The sequence below is a fragment of the Prinia subflava genome, chromosome 8, assembly GCF_021018805.1.
Source record: "Prinia subflava isolate CZ2003 ecotype Zambia chromosome 8, Cam_Psub_1.2, whole genome shotgun sequence".
NCBI classification, from domain to species: domain Eukaryota; kingdom Metazoa; phylum Chordata; class Aves; order Passeriformes; family Cisticolidae; genus Prinia; species Prinia subflava.
The window spans coordinates 28,135,859-28,153,797 of NC_086254.1; the positions used below are offsets into that span (position 1 = coordinate 28,135,859).

Here is a 17,939-nt window from a genome sequence, read left to right on the forward strand (position 1 = left end):
TTACAGTGGGAAAAGGAGTTAAAAGTAAGGAATTGCTTGGGTTTTTTACAGGCTGGCTCTAATCATTTAACTTAGGCTGAATAAAAGCCTTATTAATAATAATGACTGCATGCAAAGTTCTAGCTCCAATGTTCCGCTTTGTCCTCACCCAGAATGAATCACTTGGAAATGCTTGTCTGCGTATTCTCCTCGCCCTGCACACGCAGCCTCAGAGGAGCCAGATGTCTGGAGGAAAACCCAAAGTATTAATCAAGCCCGTGCACCTGCCAGAAGAGTCTGTTCCTGCTGGGATCCAGCTCTGCCGGGCTGAGGCTTCCTTTCAAAAAATTTGGTGGGGAGCAATATATTCATGCAGCTGCAGAAATGGTTCATGGGAGAGAATCCTAAAGCCCACGGTGCAATTACAGTGCATTGGGAGGTAAATTAAGAGTATAAAATATTGGACATTTAAGTAATTCTTAAAATGTCTGTGCAGGCATTTATTCAGATCATGTTCATTGATTTTAATGTGAGGGAAAGTTGCTGTCTCATGCAATACCCGTATTATTCAGATTGAAATCTGAGCACTGCCTCTCTTTCATCCCACAGGGTATTCCCTCAAAAGAGCCTCTGCTTCCTCCCCACCCTGGAGGAATCATTGCTAGTGAGCACAGGAATACAAACCTTCCTGATCCAACCTTTATCCCTATTTGAAGATCAAGTTCTTTCTGTTTCTTAAGCCTTGCTTTTCTCCAACACCTCAAGAAAAATAAATTTTACAAGCTGAGGAAATGCTGCATGGTTGGAGCATGCAGGAATTAAAATCCCTCTTGCTGAGGTCAAACTCCTCTGACTGACCTGGGCAAGTCACTCGATCTGACTTAAGCAAGCTCCAAAACTGGGTTAAAAGAAAGCTGTCCCTATAAAATGTGATGCTGCATCTCATCTAAACATTCCTCGAGGGAATGTGATATACAAAAATAGGCTCTGGTCTAATTGCAGATAGGAAGATTGTCTCCAATAGGGCTGGTTTCCGCGGCAGACAGGAATAGTTGCTGGTTTTACAAAGGTCTGTCCCAAAAGCAGCAATTCAGCTGCAGCCTGAGGTTTCCTGCCCACAAAGGACAAGCTCCATCCCCCCTAGCTTCACCTCCCCATCTCTGACTTTGCACGAGTTCTGTAGCACCACGAATTACAGCACCTCAGAAACAAAATTCCTTGCTCAGAGCATCCTCAGTGAGCTGATGCCACAGGGGCTTGGCAGCTCCCAGCAGCCACAGAAGGCAGCTAAATGCCTCAAAATCCTTGTGCTGCCTTTCAAAACCTCAGTTTCCCCATGAGTGAGGCCCTTGGCTTGTGCTCCTGTAAAAGCAGGACCCCAGAACTGCTGCTCTTGGGCTCCCTCCCAGCTAAGAGTGAGGGAGGATGGATGAGACATTGGCAATTTTGAAGGCACTCAGATGCCCCAGTCACTTCTAGGGTCCATCCCCAGCTTCATTGCTTGATAATTAGAAGACAAGGATGTGGTTTCTAAGAACCAGAGGCTAATGGACAACACCAAAGTGGAAAATGCAAGGATTACCAAAGCCCTGTTAATTTCATTTGTTCATTCGTTTAATAAACAGAATCTTGGGGAAAATAAAGAGGCATTTTCAAACTGCCCATGTAATATGCCTGAGAGTTGGTAATTTCAGTACCTGTTTAATTTTACCTCTCTTGTCCCAGGTAGTGAGCAGGATCTCACAACCAAGGTGCAGAAGAATTGGTTTAGAGCCTTTTGATTTCAGTCTCCAAAAGATTATGATCCCCAAGTTGGGTAAAAAAAAAAAAAAAAAAAAAAAAAAAAAAAAAAAAAAAAAAAAAAAAAAGTAACCCGAGGAGTAACAGGAATGCCACAATAATGAGGATTGATGTTCCCTCTCACCCACTCCAGCACAAATCAGGAATAATCCTCTGAAGCCAAGGGGGCTGCACTGCCACAGGAGAGGCTCCAGCTCAGCTGGGTCCAAACCCTGCAATACCTGAGAGACACCTGAGTTTGGCACATGAGAAAATGCAAGATCAGGTGCAGCACCAGAAATAAAAGGCCAGTGGTCAGTTCTGGAGCTCTGCATCCTTCCCCACGTTGGCAGGGTATCATGATCCTCCACAACAGAGGTGGCAGAGCACGGCCCTGGTGCTTTCCATGCCTGTGGAGCTGCTCCTGTCAGGATGGGAACACTTTTTGCAGGAGCAGCATCTGGGCCATGCAGACAGGCAGCCCAGAGGAGCTGCCCAGGGTGAAGGGATGCAAAACAAACTCAGATCTCTGGAGAGCTCAGCATTTAGAAGACAGTGCTCTTTAGCCCTAAAAAACTGCTGAACCAGCCCAGTTATGCTGCAGGGAAGGGACAACATCACACCAGCTGCCAGTCAATCCCTGCTTAACTTCACCACTAACAGAACTATTTTGAGTCTCTCAGGAGCCACAGCTCTGAATTTAAAAGTCTTTTTCCACCTTCTCCTCTCCATCAGCAGCCAGATTTGTGCTCCCCAGGAGCGATGGGGACATCATCCTGCCACCACCCACACTGTCACCTCCTTGGCAGAGAACGGCCAGCTCGTGACACCTGCATGGACAGTGCCAGGTCTGCCAGGGCACAGCCTCTCTTTGCACCTGACACGTTAATCCCCAGCACCAAAGGACAATTAATCACTGCTGTCACCTCTCACTTCTTCCCTGGCATAACCCAAATTCTGCAGGTGGGTGGCCAGGTGTGGATGGGAGCAGGTGAGCACAGCTCACACATCAAGAACCTTTTACAGAGGGAGAGGCTGCCCAGAGAGCAGAACCCTGCAGAAAGTGGAGGAAAGCCATGGCCCTGCCACAGGAAATCAGGGTAACCTCAGTTAATGAGGGAGCCTCGTTTGAACTGGGCAGCTTTGGGGGCAGGGCTGGGGTTCAGACCCAGCACGTTCTGCTCAGGGCTCTTGTGCTCACCTGGATAGTTGCAAAAAAGGTGACATTACCTCACCCAAAGCTCCCCCAAAACCCCCATCAGTGGAAGAGGGGAGGAATGCATGTCCTCCCCAGCAGTCCCTGCAATGCAGCAGTTCACAGGTCAGCACAACCTCTTCAGCTGAGGCTACATCACCCAGCCAGCTCCCAAACCCCACGCCTGTCCCTCACTGCTGCTCATTCCTGTGGACCACTCAGAGATGGGCAGATGGAAATCAGGCTCAGACAGCACCAGCCAGGTGGTGACCAAACCTCTGTGGATCTCCTGACTCCTGAGGCAATGGATGAGCCTCACACGACTGCCCTGTCTGGCTGCCTCCCTGTCTCTACCTAAAACTTGGATCTGTTGGCTGATTTTCACCAAGTTTGCCAAAGTGATGGGCAGCAGTGAGGATAAGAACCTCTTCCCCTGTTTCTGTTCCCAGAGGAGGCTGCCACGTGAGCTCCATGGGGCTGGCACACAGCAGCCAGCCTGGGAAAGCCACGAGCTCCCAGAGAGCAGCTCCCCCACGTTCCCCCACACAGAAAATGACAGGTTTGTTCCCTCTGCTTATTTCCCTGTGCCAGTAAACACAACAATAAATAGCAAGCTGCAGGAGGCAGATGATTGTGTGGTGAAAGGTGGAAAACATCTAAAAATGATTTAAAGCAAGGAGGAGAATAGGAAGAAAGGGCTGTGGATTATAATCTCTGAGGAGGAGGAGCTGCTGGGCTGGGGAAATGCAGCAGAAGCAGGGAAAGTTTTCCTTCCCACCCTCCAGCTCCTTGCTCTGAGTGATGCTCAGGTCTTCTGTGCAGGTGTCTCTTTGCAAAGGTCCCCAAACCCACCCCTGGCACAGGCCCCAGCAGTCCCAGCCCTGGGACAGGAGCAAAAGCAGCACTGCAGGGGCTGGACCCTACAAAAACTCCTAAGGAACAGGGACACAGGGCATGGACACAGTAATGCTGAAGAGAGATTATCTAGCTGCCATTTCAACACGCTGGTAAATCAAAGTCGATGGAAGCCATATGCTCTGCTGGGAAGCATCCATCTCGTTGCCAGGGAAACATCCTTCCCGTTTAAAATGGCAGGCAAAGGCTTGCAAAAACCTGCTTTTAACCCCCTTTTCTCAGGCATGATCCAAGTCCCCCAGCAGCTCCCCCAGCCCTGCGGCATCGCTGCACTGCTGCCTGGGAGAGCTGCTGCAGCTTAGCCTGGGAACAGCAGAAGGAGATGGTGCTTCTCCCCTGGGCTCCAGAGGAAATCAGAGCCAGCCTGGCAGCAGTGAGATCCCATATCAAATTCCCAGCTTACTCCCAGGGCAGCTTCCACGGTTCATTCCTCTGGAAAAACAGGGAATCCCTGTCCTGGGTCACATCCAGCAGCTCCACTCAGGGATGCTGCAGGTGCCTGGTACAGACACACACAGATGTGCCCAGCTGTGGGGCAAGACCCTGCTGCAGCAAGGAAGGACCAAGAGCAGGACCACAGCTGGGTTTGTGCTGCTCAAACCATCCCCTGCAGAGCTGCAGGTACCACCCATTCCTCACAGGCAGCCAGCACAAATCTGACCTTGGGAATTTCGGCAATCCACAGCCAGCACTGCAGGCTCCAGGAGCCACAGGAAACCAGCACTGAGCTCAGCTGGATCTGCAGCTGGCCCTGGGTCTCCTGCTCTGCATCTGCACCTTCTCCTTGCTCCCTCTAAGCCAGAGGTACAGCCCTGGGTCTAACAGGGCCAGGCTGGTTTGCTGGGGTCACTGGCAGCTGCAGGAGGAGGTGATGGGGATGTGGGAAGGAGCACTTCCAGAGCACAATTTATATCGTGGCACTGTGGAAGTCACAGCAACAAACACTCTTCAGCCTATTAACACAAATGAATTTGCATGGGATTTTGTTTTAAACAGAAGATACAAACCAGTGCCCACTGGAACAGAACTAGACATCATTTGGTAAAGATTTTACTTCTCTGTGTTTACCTGCCACTGAAGCCTCTCATGATTTTTTTTTTTTAGTAGAATTACAGGTTCAGGTTGAAGGGGACCTGCAAGATCACCTTGTTCCAACCCTCTGGCCATGGGCAGGGACATCTTCCACTAGACCTCGTTGCTCCATGCCCTATCCAACCTGGCCTAGGACACTTCCAGCCCCTTCTTTTCAAACTGTTCTCATTTATTGTAAATCCCACAAGCAGATGATGCCAAAACATTTTCTATTCTGATAAGTAACTATGCCTTAAAAACATTTATAATGGAGATCACAGACAACATTTAATAATTCAAAACCTAGGAAGTCATGATGGGACAAGGATACATCCTGAAGGCTCCTAGTCTGTATGGGAAATGGTTATTGAAGCTGGAGGAGGGAGAAGCTAGAGTTACAGCCTCGGGAGCATGGATTTTTATGCTGCAGGCATCCTGTGTCACTGAATTCCTCTGTACCTCAGCTCCCAGCTGGAAAACGTGGTGATGATTCCCCCCAAGCACACAGGGGCACAGCTGAGGTTAAGCCCAGGTCTAGCTCAAGACATGTCCATGGCCCTCAGCAAGCAGTAAGTCCTTCTGGAGTAGCACAAAGCCTGGCACAAAACCACTGCAAAGCACACCAGCAACCAGGGCTCACGTGGACCAGAGCCAACACAGCATCTTAAACCACAGCACGAAGCCACGCGGGAGCTCCCAGGAGAAACATCCTCCAGCACACGACCCCAGGCCATGCCCAGCACCACAGCCAAGGGGTTGGTCCACCCCCAGGTAACAGCTGGAGGTGTTTGCAACAGCCTTCAGTGCCTCTCCTGGAGGCTGGCCTGGCTCCAGCAGTGCAGCCCGCCAGCAGCCGCCGCAGCGCGGATCCCCCACCGGGGCACCCCGGAGCCGGGCAGGAGTCACCTTCACTGCTGCCACCAGAGCCACATCACCCTGGCAGCTGGCCCGAGATGTGCTCGGGCTGTCTGGGGATTGTGTCAGCGGGCACTGTCAGTATCCAGTGGCCCTTTTGTGCTCCTGCATTTCCTTTCACTGCCTGCCTGGCTCGGAGCCGTGTGCGCGCTCGGACACCGGCAGGGACACAGAGCAATGAACGGAGAACAGCCACAGAGTATGGGGAGTCACAGCATCCTCAGGCTGCTGCTGAACCAAAGGAGGAATCCAAATCCAGTCCTCAGCCTGCTGCTGAACCAAAGCAGGAGCAGCCCCATCCTGCTTGTGTAACCCGGCCTCGCAGGACCTTCCCCATAATTACAGGGCCTTTCTCTGCAGTCCCACGGGGGCCGTGAGCTGTGCTCTGAAAGGATGCTCAGAGCTGAGCTTCCTCTCCAGCACATATTTCCAGTCTTCCCTAGAAACAGCAAAGAGCAAGAGGAAGCAGGAAGGAGAGAGGGAAAAAAAAAAAGTTTAATTAATCTTTGTTTAATTTCTGCTGTCTTTTAGCAAATGGAAAATAAGTGAGCAAGGCCTGTGCTGCTGCTCTGGGCTCCAGCAGCCCGTGTGTTTCCCAGAGGGGATGTACATCCCACCAGGCCACGGCAGCCAGCAGGGAATGCCATCGCAGCTCAGGCTTGACTCCAGCCACTCTTCCCAACACATCCCACAGGGATGTGGCTGCAGGACAGATGGGCTTCCCCAGAACCAGATGAGGAGGCAATTCATTACCTTCATTAATTTCTCTGTGATTTTCAGTAGCCATCAGCTCCCAAGGGGGGAAGAGCATGGCCAGAGAGGACTGAACTCTTCTTGGAGGTTCAGCCCGTTTATCTACAGCAGGCTGGGGTTTGGGCAGGTGCTCTCTACCAAACACACACACACAGAAGGCTGTCTGCAAAGAGGGGAAGCAAAAATGGCAGGTTTGATCGAGGTACTGCCCAGGTGCACAAGTTCTTGCAGATGGATAGGCCAAGCCCAGGCAGGATCAAGCCCTGAATTATCAGTAGGTGTCCTAGGTTTGGCTATTTCAAATCTTGGGTGGAGACCTGAGGTTGGGATATGCCCCACCTACTTACAGATGTTTACATCCCCACCTCCTGGTAAAAAACAGTAGGATAGAAACAACTTCAGAGTCCTATTCATTCGTCTTATTCAGACACTTCCATTACCTTTTCCTGTACTTACAACCCCAAATCATTCTCCCCATACTAAGATTGTTTAAAAACATTGCCAATTTAAAGCCAAGTTTCATACCTACACGATGTTATCTAAACTGACAGAGAACAGGATTAGGTTGGATATTAGGAAGGAATTGTTCCCTGTGAGGGTGCTGAGGCCCTGGCTCAGGCTGCCCAGAGAAGCTGTGGCTGCCCCTTCCCTGGGAGTGTCCAAGGCCAGGCTGGACAGGACTTGGAGCAACCTGGGACAGTGGAAGGTGTCCCTGCCCATGGCAGGGGGGTGGAACAAGATGAGCTTTAAGATATCCTCTCATGTAATTCTCTAATTCTATTTATCCCAATTATCTACTGATCCTCATACCAAGCCTCAGCAGCTCTCTCTGTGTCATTTAATATGACTTGAGGTGCTCCCACCACCCACAACTGCATCGGGAGGGGGAGGGTGCAGGCTCTGGGTCTGGAGGGGTAGCTCAGAGAAGGTTTAAAATTACATCTGTTTTCTATTGCAGAAAAGAAAAACAACATCAGCTACAAAAGGTCAGTGCAGAAATTCTTCCTATCCCTCATTAGCTGGCACGATAAGTGAGAAGCTGCTAATTAAGAATAGCATTAAAAACATCTAGATGTTAAAAGACAAAAATGTGGAGGAGAAAGATTCAACTCAAAATTCTGGTAAATTACAGACAAAGAGCTCAGGAAATTCTCCTTCACTCCTAAGTCTTTTCCCTTCCTTACATGAATAGGCATAGCTAAGAAAAAGAGCATGACAGAGATGTGCATCCCCTACCCACAAGAACCAAACCAGAGATCACATTAACCAAGTTCCTTTCGTGCTGATACGGATTAAATGCTCCGTTCCCCCAGGCTATGGAGACACAGCCCTCATGAAGTGCCAGCAATTGAGTTCAAGACATAATGACATGAGGACTTGTCCCTCTGGCTCAGGGTGATGCTTAATTGGGTGTGAAGCCAGCTTTTGGATGAACACTGCCATTAGCACACTGGCTTCTGTGCAGCTCCCGGAGAGGTGCTACTCCTTACCCCCCAAATTCATGGCAGGGCAGCCTTCTGCAGGCATGGGGTGTGTCTGGAAAGGCTCATCCCGGGGAAAAGGACACAATAAAATTCCCCCACTGGCAGTGTCTCAGAGGAGCCCACCCACGTTTGCCCATGGCACCTCCAGTCCCTGCTCTGACACCAATGGGGACTTACAGCCACTCAATGCCTCATCTCTTCTAAATAATTAAAACCCCTCTAATCAAAAACCCAACAGGATCAGCAGAGCAACCCCTGGGGGTAAAAGAGGGTACAAATCCCACCTCCCCCTCAGCCATGAGCCACTGAAGAGCAAGAGCTGCTCCTCAAGGACACACAGCACGCTCAGGTCCCCACGAGCTGCGCCAGCAGCACCACAGCCCGAGATGGACAAACATCCCATGCAAGCTCCTACCCATGCTCCAAACAGCCATGCTCCTGCAGCCACGAGAGATGGGACCAGCAGCACGCATCTTCCAAAGGATGGAGCCACTTTGAGGGTTGGTTTTGTTGCTCATTCAAGCCTGGAGTCTTTATATAGTGTCAGGGCAGGATCCAAAAGCGGAAGAGAGACACCCACTCCCAGGGAGTGTAACACACACACTGAAATAAATAGCTCCCTGCCTAAGGGGATGACTCAGGAATCTCACTAGTCCTTAAGGCACAAATCACTGCTAATAAACCCCAGAAAGCTTGGAGGAAGGCCTAGCAAGAGGTCAACTGGGCAAGACTTGGCATTTCCAGCTTTGCCAGGCATAAAGGAAGAGGAAGGATGAATAACCACTGAGAAATAACAATGTCCAACATTGAGGCAATGGTCACACCAGCCTAAGCCCTTCCTGCAGTCTACCTACCTCAAGACAATTGAGTAGTCCTTGCTAGGGGAGAGGTTTTGTTTTTCACTGCCCCTCCTGGAAGCACTCGGGCTTAACCACCATATGGCTTGAAGTGGCAGGAGGAAACAGCCTCACTCCCTGTTTGTCCAGCAATAATATACAGATATTTATATTTACCTATTTTCCTTTCCTCTTGAGTGAAAGAGTGCTCTCACATCCCTTATTATGTTCTTCAGATCAGGTAACGAATCTCCCAGCAAGCATAAACTCAATTAATGGCCACTTTGAGACTCTGAGTTGAGCACAAACCCATAAACATGCAGGAGAACATCTCCCAGAGCTGTCATTTCGCTGCCACATATAACACTCCAACAGGAGAGAGTCAATAAGACCCATTCACAGCCCTCCACGTGCTGCATCTGTAATGAACAGTGAGATCACAGCAAACTGTCCCTCTGTGGGTGATCCATGTCACTGGGAAGATGCCACCTTCATCCTCCCAGCCCAACCTTTGCCCTGCTGAGGTTCTCCAGGCTGGCCAAAGCCAACCCCATCTGCCCTTGCAAACCCAAGGAGCACAGACAGAAACCAAACCACCAATCCAAAATCAAATCAGGTGACAGGAAATGCTAGTAAATAGAAAAGTGGAGCAAAGACAACATTGAGCAGTGCCTCAACAACTATTTTATGCCTTTTCTGTGTCTTGAATGCTCAATGCACCAAGTCTTCCAGCAGGGACTGGCTCTTTTTGACTTGATGGGCAGAACAGAAACTTGTAGACTTCTACTCCCATTAGGGATGCCTGCACATTGCCATAATATTAACAGAATAATATTTTCCCCTTTCTATTCATTTTAACTTTTCTTTGACTGATTTTTTTTTCTTTTTCCTTTGCACCCCATATTAGTTTTTTCCACCACACCAAGCCAAAGCTGCAGGAAACAGACACAGCAGGTACCCAGACAAAACCTACTGCCCTCCCACAGGAGACACACGAGGTGCACACAGGGCACTCTTGAGTCAGGATTGCTGATAGCTTATTTTTTTTTCCTGAGCATCATGATAACTCCATGGAGAGTGACAGGCTCGCTGTGGAAGCTGCATTAGGAGTGCCTGCCCTGCCGTGCTCATCCCTTGCAGTGCGTGACAGCAGCTCTGCTGCCACCCCAGCCCTAATTTGCTCCCACACTGTCACCTCCCCAGGGCTGGCAGAGCTCTAAACGAGAGAGCAGGACTGCCAGGCAGATCAGGGTTTGTTTACAAATGAGGGATTTGTGAATGCCTGGGAAAGACCCTCCGGAAGGCAAAACCTGTCCTGAAGAGACCAAGCACCAGCCACGACGGACTGCCAGGAAGCTCAGATGGAGAGCAGCTCCCTCCTAACCCAGCCATTCCCTCTGCCTTTGCCTGTCCTCTTGTTTCTTTTCCTTGTCCCACCCTCCTGGGGGAGGCAGTAAAAAAAGGACAATCTGGTAACTGGGCAGTTCACTCTGAAACACAACTGGAGCTGCTTAGGAATCACACCCAGTATCAAGGAGGCTTGACTGCTTCTGACTTTTTCCAGTCTTGCCTTGCAGATCGCAAGAGCTGATCAGGGTTTGCCACAAAGATTCCTTCCTCAAAACCTCTTCTCAAAGGTGGATCTCAGATCCAGGTCATCCCATTTCAGTGTGGATCGGCCTCATCTCTCCCCTCCACCTGCTGGGGTGTCCACAGTGCAGTTCTGGCTTTGAACACCCCAGTTCCCACAGGCTGTGGCAGGAGGTGGGAGATGCCTCCACTCACTCCTGGTTTCCAGTTTGAAATCATGCCAGGCTCTGTCTCCTTGCCTGGACTGGTCCCACCCAGCTCTCACTAAGATGTGCAAGGGAATTTAGGCTCCCTCTGCCACCAAGAGATAGAAATGGGCACCTCCAGAAGGCAAGCCTGCCCTAAGCCTGCACTGAGGCTGCTGTGGGATTTCCACGAGGAATCCTGCACGTATCCAAGCATCCCCAAATTCACCATGAAAGCTCACTGCACCTTAAACATCTGGATATTATAGGTCCCAAGACAAATCGAGTGACTGCTCAGTCACAAGGGCTTGCACCCAGCAACCCCAGTGACTCTGATGTAGCTTTAAATCACCTCCCTACAGCAGCAAGAGAGAGGAGGTGACAAGATTCCAGAGGTCTTCTGCTTCCCCTCTTGGAAGAGGCAGCTCTTTGACATCCAATCCACTCTTAAAAAAAAATCACTGGATGGATGCTTACCAACACCAAAACTTTTCCACACATCTAAAAAGCACATTAAAAGGCTGGAGTGATGCCAAAGAGAGACCAGAGAGTTCTGCAGGAACTCTCTGCTTTCCCTCCTTTATTGGCAGCTGCACAGCCAAGAAGCCCCGAGGCTGTCACGGAGCAGCTCCTGCCATCCCAGCCCGTGCCTTGTGCAAGGTACTCCCCAACAAACACCACAAGTAATTACCTCAGAGCCTCACAATAAATGCACACCTCTGCTGTCAGTGCCACAGGAGGCTGCACCTGCAGCTCAGCCAGGATAAGGCCACCAGAGCCACGTGGGGAGCCGAGGTCACCACAGCTTCAGGGAGCTGAGCAAGTTCACCCAGCCTGCTCACCACACCGATTGCTTTTACTGGAAAATAAAATTTGCATTGAAATACCTACTCTTGCAGTCCTGGTGGCACCATCTTTCATCACAGGAGGCTGCCAGAAGAGCCCAAATCTTTTTGTCTTGCAACCTGATTAGGAGCCAATTAAATACATGGTGGAGAAGGGCCCTGCACCCACTGCCCTTCTGCACCACCTGGTTTTGCCATCATGTGTTCACCAGTCAAGTACATCTAAATACGCTCTAAATGCATCCTAAATACATGCATGAAACTCAGTCCAGACCACCACAACAATCTGGTTTTGCAATGTGGTTCCTTTAGGACCATCAGGGGCTAAAAATCATTGCATTATTCTAAAGAAATGTGCATCTCAGTGCTGGACACTCCTGTCTTTGATGTACAGGGACATCACACCAACAGGGACAGGCCATTAATCCTTTGCAGGAACCACTCTCCACCTCTCTCAGCTCTACCATATCTGTTCCACAGGAGATTACACGGCAAGAAAAGGGACTGGCACATCTCCCTGTCACCACAATTTAAAGAACAATCTGTTCCTCAGGAACTAGGAAACCAGTGAGCATTTGGGCTACCTTAAAAAGGGTTATGCAGGGCTATGTGTTTGCTACTTAACTCCCAGAAGCTGAACACTAAATTTACATGTTTTTTTATTCTTGTGAGCACCACTGATGCCTGGCAGGCTAACCCTGTGCCCTGCTCACCCTGGACACGGTGCCTCACCCTGTCATCCCTTCCTTCTGCTGCAATGCAAAAAAAAAAGAAAAAAAATCAAGGAATCTGATTTTTATAAGTATATCTCTTTGAGCTATGCCCGTCTTCCCTTTAGTACAGGATTTGGGGCTCACATTTTGGGCTGCTCCTTTTTTAACACATCGAACCATAGCAAGACTCATCTGGCTGAGGTGTGTTGCAGCACCAAAAGGAGGTCACCCCGGGGATCTGCTTGTTTTTCATTTCCCTAATGTCAGTGTGGGGTGAGTGTGACGGCTGGAACGTGACACATTAAAGAAATCAGGCTGCTCCCACCAAGCTCTGACTAAGCAGCTGGAGAGGAGCTCGTGAGCATCCCACCAGGAAGGTCCCCTGCTCCCTGGGGTGGACACCACCCCACAGAGGAGGGCAGGAGCTCAGCCCCTGTGGGAGATCCGTGCTGGCCCCTTCACCCCACTCAACGTGGGTCCAGGAGAGGTCCCTGTACGTCTCTGGTGGATGGGCAGGATTTGGTGGCATCCCACCTGCCACAACAACCCTGTGTGAAGGTGAGGGCTTGCCATGAACCACCACTCCTCAGGGTTTGGAGATGGACAGTCGAGACTGTCCGACCACATTTACCCCAAATTCTGGTGTAAGAGATCATCTGGGAATGGATCTGTGTGAAATAACCCTGCTTTCCTCAGTTCTGAGGAGTGAAAGGAGTCACAGAAGAGGCACTTCTGCAAGGAGAAACCCTGGAATCCAGGGAAGCCCCTCATCCACTCTCTGTGCTCCCCCCATGCCAGCACAGCCATGCAGTGCAGGCAGGACACTGGAGAGAGAGGTGGCTTGTCTGGGTGGAAAGGGAAGAACAAATGGGATGGGAATGGTACAAGGAAATTTTAATAGAATTAGGCAGGGAGGAAATGTTCCTTCTTATTATAATTTAAGTCCATGCACTTGCTTAATTAACTAAATGTGTGGTGCACAGTATGCAGATGAAAAATGCACCCAAACTATTTTTAACACAGTTAAAGAGATGCATTAGGGTTGTAAATTCTAAGTAGGAAATGCAAGAATTATGTTGGTTCCTGAGCACACAGCTTTAAAAGTGCCTGAATCCAGGCTGTTTTCTTACCACTGTTCCAAATGCAGCCCCTTCTTCAGCTCAGGGACCAAACCTGAGCAGGTCACTCAGGGAGCAGCAAATGTGATACCTCAGACCTTGGGGGTGCCCAGTGCGAGCACCTTGCTTAGGCTGGCACAGAACACAGTGATCCCTCCCAAAATCAGATAAAAAATCACTTTCAAGTGTTACAGCCCTTCCTGAGCACAGGACAGGTTACAGAAACCAAGCCAAAAGGACTAGAAGAAAAAAAAAAAAGATTAATTCAGAATAATAAAATGGAAAAAATTTGGAAGCCAACTGCCCACCTGTACAGAGAACTGAACTGAGATCTAAGTGCTGCTGCACCCCTCAAAAAGCCTGACCTGCTATTTAGACACAGCTCAACTTTTCCAGTTTCAGCTCAGCTTTGAACAGAATGAAGCCATGTGCTGCACTGTTAAGGATCTGCCAAAAAAAAAAAAAAAAAAAAATTAAAAAAAGGGGGTGGGAATAGAAAAGAAAGATGTTGAGAGAAGTACTGGGAGAAGGTGAGAGATAAAGGAGGCTCAGACTTCTGGGAGCTAGAGATTATCTCTAGCTACACTTAAAAATGGGGCCCAGCAGGCTCAGCTGTCCATGGGGTTGTGCAAAACATATGTAATATATCATATATATCACACACACAGCTCCCAAGAGCAGGTCACCCAGTTGTGTCAGTGTAGGAAGAGCTATTAAATACAAAAATGAATCATAACACAGAAATATAAAGCTCTGCTTCTGCTCACAGAGGTAGCGGCGCTTTTAGAGAGGCAACATCTGAGATGAGACCAGGCTGGGGGAGTGAGAGATTCCCTGGTTTGAATTTCCCTGATTTCTTATGCATGAAATGCTGTGAAAGGGAGTGATCGACAGCAGGAAGAGGTGGGGAATGAAATCAGAGGGATTGGATCTAGGATGCAGCACTGGAAATAAATGCAACCTGCACAGGCAGAGCATCAGTGGCCCCGTGCAGAATCAGCCTGGGCCTCTGCAGGCAGGAATTTAGCAGAGGTACTTACCCAGAGGCACCTCTCATATTTATTAAAATATCTCCATGCTGGGAGAGTCCCAACAGTTTTTGTCTTGGCTTTGGGTGCAGGGAGCTGTCTGAGCAGCTCTGTGCCTGGAAAGGCAGCTGGGTCTGTGAGCAGCTCTACGAGATAAAACCCAGCCTTGCATCACAAACTCACTCACACTGGAAATAAATCTCCCTGCAAGAAAGTCCCTGTGAGCAGCAGGGGCAGGGAAATAGGGGTGCTGGCAGCAGAGAGGGCTGACTGAACCCAGGACAGCAGCAGGACAGGGCATCCTCATCCACAGACTTCAGGACTTCCATTCCTGCAGGATGCAGGAAGGGTGCTAAAGGTGCTAAAGGTTCCTAAAAGTGCTTTTGTGCTCCAGGCTTTGGCACAAAATGAGGTTTGGGACACGAGGAGACAAAGGGACCCCGACAGCACAGGTGGGGCACTGCACTGGCCTGCGGGACATGGGAATGGCTCCAGCTCTTCCATACAAACTTTGTGACCTTGAGGCGGTCTTGTCATCCTCCCACACCTTGAATAAGCTTTTCATCTGTCCTGTCTGTCTGCATTACTGACTCCCAGCTACAGAACCCATTCCAACACTCACAGACCTGGCACAGGCCATTCCAGGCTCACCCGGGCAGCAAAGGGGGGATAACTGATGCATGAGCTGACCCTGATAACTTTGTGGGTAGATTCCCACATCCTTCAGCTCTGCAAACACTGTAACAGTGAACTGCCAAGGCTAAACCTATCATGCATGTAGTATAGAAAACTAGAGTCCACAGAACTTCCCAATACCCTAAAAAAATAATGATATTACCAACTCTTCACAGACATTGGTTCAATTACCACTTCAGCCCTGAATTCAGCCTCCATTTCCCAGCAGGTGCAGGAGGGGTGGGGGCAGAGGCTGGTTCTGCAGGGCTCCCCGTGGTGCCACAGCAGATCTAAGTGGAGTCACAAGCCCAGAACAAACGCAGCTGCTGGGGCTGGGGGCGATGCAGCTCCGTGGTGAGAGCCAAGGGGCACTGGGAACAGCCTGGCACAGGAACGGGGCACGCTGGGGTGACCCTGGCAGCACTCCTGGCTGCCCAAGCAAATGCCACCACAGGGAGACAAACAGGTCAGAAGTTAAGAGAGAGCAGCTGAAGAAGCCAAAGGTGTTTGTAAAGCCCTCACAGCCAGAGCCACCCCTGCTGTTTGTCATTTGGCTTTCAGCCCTTTCCATCTCTGTCACGGTCACCCCAGTGTCCCCCAGCTGGGGTCTCACCTGTGTTTAAGAGCCCACAGTGCTCACAGCATCCCCTCCCTCAGCGCACACACAGGCAATAACCCAGCTCACAGCGTGAACACTTGGCCCCTCCACACGGTTCTGGGAGATTCACAAACCACCCACAACTCCAGAGGATGGACAGGAGCACAAAAGGTGCTCAGGATGCCCAGTGCTGGACTTCACACTCCTCATGGTAGCTGCAGCTGAGCTCCACAGATGCTCTGTCTTCTCCTCTCCCATTTCCCTGGGGAGATGAGCTTCCCCAAGGACCCCAACCTGCTGCAGTGCTCGGCAAATCCCCCCCTCCCCTCAGCCAGGATCTCCCCTCTGCGACCGGTCCCACCAACACCTCCAAGGAAGGCCTCAATGTACAAAATGGCTGAGGAGCAGAAAGCACATCCCAATCCCTGATCTTACAGCAGCATAACAGCAAAAGGATAGAGAGGGGGAAAAACCCGAAAAGGCCCCAAAAATCCTTTTGCCGTGGCTGATAGAGGTCCTGGCCTTGACGAAAAATACAAAGAAAACAAAACAAAACCATTGGCACCAAGGGTAGGAACAGCTCAGCCTGAGCCCAGGCCTGCGGAAGAGCCCGGTGGGACTGTGGAAAGTCCCAGAGGGAAGGGAGTTGCAGTAACACCGAGATTTATCTTGACCCTCCCTTCGCAATCCTGGGAACAACGGGAAGTCATCTGCGCTCCTATGCAGCAACGCTTCAGAGATCCAGGGGATCCTTGTGCCAAACGCGGCTCAGCCGGGCCATTTCTGCCCAAACCCCGGGTACCAGGGGGAGATGTGCACCCGGGGATGCTCCTTTGTTTACCGCTCGGCTGTACAGGCAGGGAGCCCCAGACACTGATTAGCATTTCCTTCTAGACACATCTCCCATTCAGACGCTTCCCACGGGGGACAAGAAATACCTCCAGAACCCTGAGCAGAGCCCCAGAACCAAGCCCGGCCCCAAAGCGACTGCAGGCACCCAGCAGGCAAAGATGGGGCCGGGGAGGGAAGGATGCTGGGGGGTGGGGGGGAGGAGAGACGGTGCCTGAGCAGAGCTTTTTGTTCCTCTGCTCACAGCATTGCTATGGTGATTTCAAGCAAGACGGAGGAACAGTTGCTACCCATCACTCCCGCTGCTCCAGCCCCCTGCACCGACCGCATGAGCAGCCCCCTTCCCCCGCAAGCAGGAGCGGGCAGGGGGAGACAGGGGCTCGGTGCATCGCACCTCTGCTGGGAGCCACCCCCCAGCTCTGCAGGGGCTGCTCCTTCCCCCCCGCCCCCTTCCCCGGATGGCCATCACCGCCCCGTCCCCGGGCACCGCCTGGGCTGGGGCGAGGGATGCGGGATGCGGGATGCGGGATGCGGGATGCAGCGCCGGCCCGGCCGGGCGGCCCGGCTGCTCTCGGAGAGGATGGGGGGGAGCGGCTCAGCCGCCGCCCCCCGCAGCATCCCCCGGGGCTCCCCAACCAGCCCTGGCACCCGGCATCCCCTCCCCGCACCCGCTCTGCAGCTGGAGCATCCTTCCTCTCCGGCGCATTTGGGGCGCTGAGGGGCTGCAGGAGGGCACCCCGAGCTGGGGGGGTCTCCGCCATCAGGTTTGCCCCCCACCCTTTTACTCACACGTATGCGTGGTAAATGAAAGCCCATCCCCGCGGTCTCTCCAGCACATTGTAGAGGAAATTCTGCAGCTTGCGGTAAAAAGCATTCCTTTTGGGGGGCTTCCCGCTGCCCGACACCCCGGAGCGGGGCTTGCTGAGGATGCTGCCCCGCTTGGAGCTCTCGGAACCGGCGATGAGGAGCGCTCCGTCCCGGCTGGAGTCCGGGGCGCCCGGGTCCAGCCCCACGAAGCCCACCTTGAGCTTTTTCTCCGCGGCGGGCCCGGGGTAGACGCCTCCGTTGCGGGATTTCTGCACCATGGTGGCGGCGGGGGGCGGCGGGGGGCGGCGGGGGCTCCGGCGGGGGCTCCGCCCGCGCTCCCCGCCGCTGCTCCGCGCCCGGCGCAGCCGAAGCCGCAGGAGCCGCTGCAATCGGCTCCGCCAGCGCCGCCCCGCCGCCGCCCGCCCCCTTAACCCTTGGCATCCCCCGCCGGCGGAGCCTCTCGCACTGCCCCCACTCCCAAAAATCCGGGTTTGACATTCCTCACGCCCCCCACCTCAAAATTTTAAAAAAGCGGCTCCAGCCGTGCCTCCTCCCCCCAAGGAAAGCAGTGTCTGGCGTTGTTGCCCCGAATGTCGGTCCCCCC

The 17,939-nt window shown here is 51.6% G+C and overlaps 1 protein-coding gene across 3 annotated transcripts in view; it reads right to left on the reverse strand.

The window, feature by feature from the left end:
• Positions 1 to 17,629, reverse strand: part of KCNQ2 (potassium voltage-gated channel subfamily Q member 2) — a 73,784-nt gene extending 56,155 nt beyond the window's left edge. For all 3 annotated transcript variants that reach the window (XR_010081189.1, XR_010081188.1, XM_063404329.1), the window contains exon 1: positions 17,318 to 17,629. Coding sequence is in view for 1 of the 3 variants with exons in the window: in XM_063404329.1 (XP_063260399.1) it covers positions 17,318 to 17,613 (296 nt within the window). In the remaining 2 variants the exon portion in view is untranslated. The remainder of the gene's footprint in view (positions 1 to 17,317) is intronic.
• Between the last annotated feature and the right edge of the window lie 310 nt (positions 17,630 to 17,939).